The sequence below is a fragment of the Haliotis cracherodii genome, unplaced genomic scaffold (genome assembly GCF_022045235.1).
Source record: "Haliotis cracherodii isolate W230 unplaced genomic scaffold, xgHalCrac1.p SCAF_1, whole genome shotgun sequence".
Classification (NCBI taxonomy): Eukaryota; Metazoa; Mollusca; class Gastropoda; order Lepetellida; family Haliotidae; genus Haliotis; species Haliotis cracherodii.
Genome location: NW_027266264.1, coordinates 50109740 through 50118055, shown reverse-complemented (window position 1 = coordinate 50118055; position 8316 = coordinate 50109740). Strand labels below are relative to the sequence as shown.

Here is an 8316-nt window from a genome sequence, read left to right as displayed (position 1 = left end):
ATATAGTGATAAAACTTGAATTCTGGTAAAAGCGGAGTTAAACCTAACTCACCAAGGCCATTTGTTCACTATCAGTCTCTGTAGCGTTCAACTGATAAGATCTTATTCAATTATTTATTTTGAACTATTTAGATACTTTTAACATGCATCACACAAAATTCAATCATAACTAACAATTTGAGATTAAAGCCGTCAAGTGCTTTTATTTTGCCAACGGATACAGAATGGAAAGCTACATGCGTGGCGTTGCACTGTGTTACCTACAGTTGTGCTTCATCATTTGTACGATGAAATGGCAAGGACTGGCAACTATGAGATGCTGAAGCATCTAGAATGAGTTCAAAATGCCAGTGTACACGTTATTTCTGCTTATTGATAACACACGTTGAACTGCCCCGAACAGCGATTTCCAACATAAGCATATCTTCCGATGAAGCCATAGGAGGCAGGGGTGCACTGACTCCATCTTGTTTGTTGCATGAGGGTGATGCTGCTGACTGCCCCTGGAAAGTTCACAGCAGGTCTCCCACTAGATCTGTCTAGCGTTACCTGGGAACACTTAGTTTGGATTTGCTGTCGATGCTGGCTCTGTTGGTTGTTGTTGTTGTTGTTGTTGTTGTTGTTGTTGTAGGACTGAAAAGATGGCTGGCGATTCGTCCTAATAGTGGAAGCTTGTTGTTGATGGCCTTGTGCGTTCACCGAACCTTGTTGAAAAGAACCACCTTGGTTTTTCTGTAAGAAATTGTGCTGTGCGGGAACTGGAGACTTCGAAGGTTGAGAATTAGCACCATTATTTGTGTTCAAAGACTGAGAATTCTGGGGACGTTGGTAGGACCCTCCGTTCTGATTATTCATATTATTATGTCCCCCGTTTTGTTGATAACTCCATGGTCGTTGTTGGGTATTCTGCCGGTATGCGTTTCCTCCGTACGCATTGGTATTTCCTCCGTACGCATTGGTATTTCCTCCGTACGCATTGGTATTTCCTCCATACGCATTGGTATTTCCTCCATACGCATTGGTGTTTCTTCCGTACACATTGGTGTTTCGTCCGTATATGTTCAGTCCAGATGATTGGTAGTTGTTCTGATATGTGGGACGTTGTTGTGTCGCGTAGGCAGACCAAGTATTGTACTGGGCACCTGCCCCGCCGTAAAGCCTCTGATGCATCATGTACGTACGTCTGTCCTCCGCCATATCCTGCATAGTGTCCATGGCATCAGAGTCGTAACTCATGAACTGGCCTGAGGTGAAACCTTAAAGTCAAACAGAAGGGTTCATTAGAATCACGACCACGCCGAAAATGGATTCGGAGAAAATGTTTTAATATTTGTGGGCGTTAAATGTGTATTAAATATTCAGTACGAATGAGCGAGTTGGGGTTTACGGCGCTTTGAGCAATACTCCAGCAAAATTACAGAGGGGGACTCTTCACACATTGTATTGTGGAGAATTCAACTCGAGCAACTAGAATTCCAACCACTAGGCTTCCCCAATACCAACCAACCATGTCAGATCGAGCATGAGCGGTCATATAAAAAAGATTTTTCGTCAGCGCCACGAAGTACTGCAGCGATTGTCAATCAGCACTTTGGTCAGTGTGAGGAGAAACTGTTATCCTTGCTAACGAATGAAGAATCATTCTCCTGGTGGTGTAATGAGTATTGATTGGGAGATGTGTGCAAGACTGTGGAGTTCTCTTGTGGCAAGGTTGGTTTGGGTGAGGTGGATTTTGACGGGGACAGTAAACGACAAAATTATGTATACTGTTATGTCAAATAATGTCATCTATAATGATGTTCGGGAGCACGAGTGACCTAATCGTCTTAGGCGCCGTAATTCCCTGTGCAAAGTTGCGTCCCTTAGAGCCCGCTTGATACCTATGGTCGTGTGTTCGAATCCCGGTTATCCCCGATAATGCAGGTTTGTCTGCACCATATTTGTACTCCAGATTTCGCCAAAGTGGCAAACGTCTAAGACTCACAACTTGGATGTTTGCATGTTTGTATGTTTGTTTGGAGCATGATCCTCGCACACATCTTTTTTTTAATGTGAACAGCACACAATGGTTGTTTAGCTTTCAGATGCTCATAAAACAGTATTTGTTCAACCGTAAATAATGCCAGGGCTTGCTGAAAAATCAACGTAAGGTATGCTGCGAACAGGAATGGCCCAAACCGAAATGATAGATGTGTTAATGTTCATTGAAACACAATATCATCTCTTGGAGACGTTATGAACAGTAGGGCAACACGTGAGACGAAAGTCATCAAGACATCCATATTCGTGTTCTGTGCATCTACAAAATCTATACCAAACTGCCATGTTAACTGCTCGGACAATTCCTGGGTTAAAACCCACGAGCATGGGTATGGTGCTGACAAACCTAGAAACTTAATCGGGGCGAACCGGGATTCGAACCCACAATCATAGGTTTCTGGCGTGCCCAAGGGACGCCACTCTTCACAGCGAACGGGGCGCCTTAGACGACTGGGCCACCCGTGCCTCCCTAAGTGATCTGACAAATCTTTAGTAATAATAATTGTGTCATTTTGTTGAAGCTATATTTTCCTAAACGAGTTATTTATATTGTTCGTATACTTTTTGTAACCGACCATTTGATATCCTTGGAAAATAAATAATTGGTTCGAGTAATACAGGTGAAAAGATAATTATTTAGATAAGGAAATATATTAATTAAATTCGTAGGCTGCTTTTTTCATTAATTATATCCTAGTCTTGTATCATGTTTGTAACAATATTCCGATTCCTCCCACACACCCCACCCCCACCCCCACTCAAACACCCACCCCCACCCCCACTCCCACCCCCACCCCCACCCAGTATATTAAATTGAGGGTCACTTCCTACAACCGATCAACGACAAAACTTGATAATGTGTGAATGGTTGGATGGTTCGAAACGACGGGGTCTGGATGACGACAAGTTATAGCATCTTCGTTGTCACTGTGGAGACCCGGTTAATCCCAGATGCAGTATTTATAAAATGTGTGAGTGCCCGGATACAGAATGTCCGGTCGTGACCCGGAAGCAGTATTTATAAAATGTGTTGGTACACCGGCATTCAGAATTTCCAATTGTGATGGGAGTGCTGAATTGATTCAAGACGATGTGTGTGTGTGGCTGCTTGTACTAGTCCGGACTAATGCAGATTTTATAGTGCTAGCCCACGGAGATACCATGCCACAGTTTGACATGAATACCCCACACAGACACAGTATACTGACTCCATGCCGACCAGTCCTTGTTTCAGCTCCTTAATGCCGAGCGCCAGACAGGGAAACAAGCAGTACCATCTTTTAACGTCATTTGGTATGACGCGACCGGGGATCGAACCCCGGCCTTCCGCTCTCCTGGCACATGCTCTACCACTGGACTGACTTTTTCTATTGCACGCGTTTTGCAGTTAACGTCTTCGGCGCGGCACGTATTTACTCCAACAAGAAATATTTTGAGTTGAATATAAATGTAAGGGACAATTTATTGCAATTGTCAAAACAAGACGTTTATTGAGACAGAAGATTAAAGGCTTAAAATTGGACACATACTGATTAACATCTAGGATTCATAACACATAATAAAATTAGCAAAGAAAAGTTTCCAATTACCCGAGGCCTATGGTTTAGAAATATTTAACAATATTAGGCGGCGGCTTTTATTAAAGTGACATTGAATTTACTCCAACGCTTCTTAGGCAAAATATTGAAGTAATTTTTAAATGAAAAATGTGTCTTGAAATTCTGAATATTGTTGTTTTGATGACTTGACTATAAATCCGGACCAGTAGGCATTTATGCACGTTAAACCGTTTGATTGAAACCATTCCTGCTAATTTTTTAAATTCGGTTAATGTCGCAATAGTTCGGTCATGAGGTTGGCCAGACCAGTTAATGCCAAAACAAAGCGTTGACCATTAGTATTAAACTTCACGACACAGTCAAATGATAGATAAATTATTCAATACATAAAGGAGGTAAAATATTGTATTTCACCTGAAATAATTACCATGTAATGATCAAAGCCAACAGTTCTCTCCTTGAGATTCAGATCACAGATGCATGGTTCATTAATACTTCAGAAATAAACTGAGAAATAAAAACGATACTTCTCAGATGATTTTATCATGTTTTGATTTTCAATTGAAAATGTGTTAAGATAATCCAAAATAAACTGTACTGGCGCTTAGTCATTAATCAAGATTACATTCACATGGTTTTAGTTTCAGAAATATAATTTCGCAATACACAACTGCTGATGGGTATCTTAAATATCTTATCTTGAAAATCAATATATTTGAATTTTTGGCATAATTAACAAATTTAAAACATGGTAGCGGTTGAAGATTCATTTTTACACATATTTATCAAGCCACAGATGACGTTTAATAAACTGTTGCACGATTTCGTTATGGTTAGACAGACATAACCAATTTTCAATTCAACAAACAGGTATAGTGTCTTTGGCTCGTCAGTTTATGATGTTCTGTTAAGTCTCTCTGCCGAGCATGTAGGACCTGTTTAAAACATCTGTGTTACGCAGCTGTGTTCCAGACACCTGGGTGTCATTCAACCAGAGTATGGTAATAATGAAAACGTGGTACCAAGTGTCACATGTTATCATTATCAGCTAGTTGTAAGCATGGATGAAACAGGGAAAACACAATTTACACTGACAACGAACACTGATTAATTAAACGCGAACAAATATCCAAGCTGATGTGCTAAGCAACTGTATAACAGTGATAAAGAGAATGTAGCTTAATCATCACTTTGACAAGATGCATGAACAGCCAATTAAGTCGGCTACGACCATTCAACACTCAAATGAGTGATTTACCTTGGCTCGCTTAAATAGCGGGAAATAAACATAGAGGTCTTATCCCTTAACTAAGTCACTTAGACTTAGTCTACTGAATAGATTAGTACGTCTGAATAACAAACTAGTCTTACAGACTAAAGACTCAGTCACTTTGACTGGGAGAGGAAATTCTAAACTTCCAAAAGATACTTGGTACTTGACCTAAGGAGTATCTAGACTCACAATCCTTGAAAAGGGTACTTGACCAAAAGAGTAACTTGACTCCGAGTAGTAAATAGGTACTTGACCTAAACTTGACACTCGCGGGTAAGTTGGTTGTTTATCTATAGATTATTAGAAATAAGTAGTATGGCAAACACTAGCTAATATGTTTAAGCTCAATAAGTAAGTCCGTACCAGAGAGAACACTGCTCCAGAACCACTTACTAACGAAACGTAAGTTTCGACCTGACCAAAGAAGTAGCAAGACGACAGGTAAATGGTCTAGGGGTATCTGGAGGTAAAGACACATGATTTTGCCAAGGGTTATATACGTGTGCGCGGACGTCGTAGAGAACAACCTGTCCTGGTTGCCGTTGTACAAAATAACCGTAGCGCTACGGCTGTCGTAAGTCTATGTTAAGGTATGGGAGTTACGATCCCCGTACGGCTTAGATCGCCTTGTACAACGGCACCCTGTCAGCCCGTGAATGCAATAGCCTGGTGAGCTAACCAAAGTTTTGTTTCCTAACATAGGGAAACCCCTAATATCAAACTAACTACTAAACCAATACGGAAGATATAAGTACCAACTTAAAGCGCTGAACATAAGCTATCCAACGGTACCACGACAGATTTACAACCAGATATGTACAAGTATTAAGGAGGCAAAAATGACTATAAATACATGAGAAATATTTATAAGCACAAGAATAATTGCGCTACTGTGTGAAAATAAAAGTTACCGAAACATTTAGTGGCAAAAAAAAAGAAAAGATAGCAAACATATATGAGACAAAATATATCAAATCAATATATGATACAAATATGCAATTAAACCGCTAGAGATAAAATGTACGGGTGACAAATTTTCTAACAATCTATGTGAAGACACTAGACAACGACAACCTCCGGACTTTGCCGAATGGTGACGGAAACCAGACAATTAAGGGAGAGTGAAACTGTGCGGTGACTAGGCTGTTTTTTTCATCCGATAACAATCTGTGGCTCTAATAACATATTACTAGTTCACAATAGTGTCTTCACTAGGAACTGGTTGTTTTTCCCCTTACTTTATAAAACTTTAAAGAGGAGAAACAAATTCAACGTGTGTGAAATACTTACTTCCAACAGACACCAAGACAAGAAGCCTCCCCAAAACGTGAGCCCACTCCATGGTTGCAGGTGACCTGTCTCTTAAACAGCAGATTTGAAATGTTCTGCAGCTAACATGGATCAACAGGAGGAGTGTGGGACCGACATATAACCCGTTTTGTAATTCTAGGATTTCCAAACCACCCAAAAATACTCTGGCCTAAATAAATGTTTAAATGTAAAATATTTGATTATCTTTTTCATTACACTGAGGTATTTTGTGTCATGGATGGTAAACACAAATAATTTGTCAAATAAACAGCTGACACGTAGATTTCTGATACACTTATTCGTACACTACATTTCCTACATACATTGTAATTTCTTGAACAGACTATACATGTAAGTTAAAATTTGAAATTGTCAGTTTAATGGAAGGTAGAATCAATCTGTCATTTATCATTGTCTGTCTCGTGCATGCTATGGCTGATGGAAAAGAAGGAAGGAGTCAACTCTGTATGCTTGTTTAGATTGGCGTGCACTTCACATGCATGGTTTCTGTTACATGACACGCGATCTGCATTCAGACAATGACTGTCTGGAAATAAACGTCAAGCCAATGTCAACCTTACAACGCATGACAGGTTTGGCGGTGGATCGTTTATGGTGTAGGTGACATCACTATGACTGAGCGGACTCTAATCCAGAATAGAAAGGGTCACTGGGCGGCACTATCGGGACAACATACTGTCCACTGACAATCTTTGTTGTCCCATTTGCATGGCGTGTGGGTCGATGTTTTGTCTTTCAGGACGACAACGCCCGTGCTCGCCGTGCATAAATCGTCAATCCTCACCTCCAGCAGTACAGCATCCACAGAATGCCATGGCCAGCAATGAGTCCCGGCCTTTCCCACATTGAACACGTATAGAGGACCCCCTAAAAAGAGCCATTGGGATACTCATACGTAGTATGCCTCGTCAAATGAAGGAATGTTTGACAAATCGTGGCGGTAACATGCACTACTGATGAAAAACGTCAACTTTAACATTCCCCACCTTATCCCTATCGTCCTTCAAGATCTTTGGCGGTCATAACATGTACTGTCATTCTTCACAGCTGGTTGTAATGTATTCCGGTTCATTATTATCATGCAACTATAACTAGAATATAATATATCGCTTGCACTTTTTAATTGAATTTTTAAGTTATTTATCACCTTTCTAATCATAGTAAGCATCGGACAAAGTAATGAACCAACAGTTAATGTGAATTCGTAATGTGAATTTAAATTTGAAGCATTGAACGAACATGACATGAAAAGATCGTTAACTTCACCCTGGTGTGACATGCTTGCTTAGACATTATGCTCCTATCAATTATATCTGAAATGTTAGTTTTCCATATCAATTAAAATGAACACGTACTATAAAAAGAAACAACGGTTATATACAGAACAACAAAAGTTCCTGTGACATTGAATAAGATTTAATGCTTTTTACCAAATCTGAAACAATTTCTGTTTGCAACAGATCAAAGACTCATGTAAGTGTTCAAATGGTTTAATTTGCCATACTGACTTCAGAAAATGCGTGATTTCATAAAAAAAACTCGAACATGCCAAAATGTCAATTTACAAATCAATAGCGTGTGTGGCCACCATCGGCACTGTTGCAATGCAAGCAACACATCTTCGTCTCATGGTATAGACCAGACGTCGCACAAAGTCCTGTGTAATATCTGTCAATATCTGCTGGAGCATGTTTCGACGTTCCTGGAGTGTCTGTGGAACACGTGGTTGACGTCGAAGACGCCGATCCATCTCATACCACATGTGCTCGATTGGTGAGAGATCAGGGGAGCGAGCAGGCCAGGGGATGACATTCACATTGTTTTGTTGAAGAGAGTCCTGAACAAGTCGAGCAATATGAGGCGAGGTATTGTCATGTTGAAAGGTAATGCCTGGGCCATGACGACGCAAAAACGGTAGAGCAACAGTGCCGATGATCTCGTCGCGGTAGCGCTTTCCATTGAGATTTCCCTCTACCACTACAAAACGGGTCCTCTGTCTTGCTGTAATCCCACCCATACCATAACGCTGCCGCTCCCGAACCGATCTTCTTCCACGACACAATGATTCACGTAACGTTCACCTCGACCGCGGTACACTCGCATCCGTCCATC

The 8316-nt window shown here is 40.7% G+C and overlaps 1 protein-coding gene across 1 annotated transcript; it reads right to left on the bottom strand.

Moving 5' to 3' along the window:
- Nucleotides 1-369: 369 nt before the first annotated feature.
- LOC139465164 (homeobox protein 5-like) lies at nt 370-6214 on the bottom strand. Its single transcript, XM_071246855.1, has 2 exons — nt 6163-6214; nt 370-1256 (listed from the first exon to the last, which is right to left on the bottom strand). Exons 1-2 carry the CDS (start codon nt 6212-6214, stop codon nt 370-372), a joined length of 939 nt encoding a protein of 312 aa, XP_071102956.1.
- Between the last annotated feature and the right edge of the window lie 2102 nt (nt 6215-8316).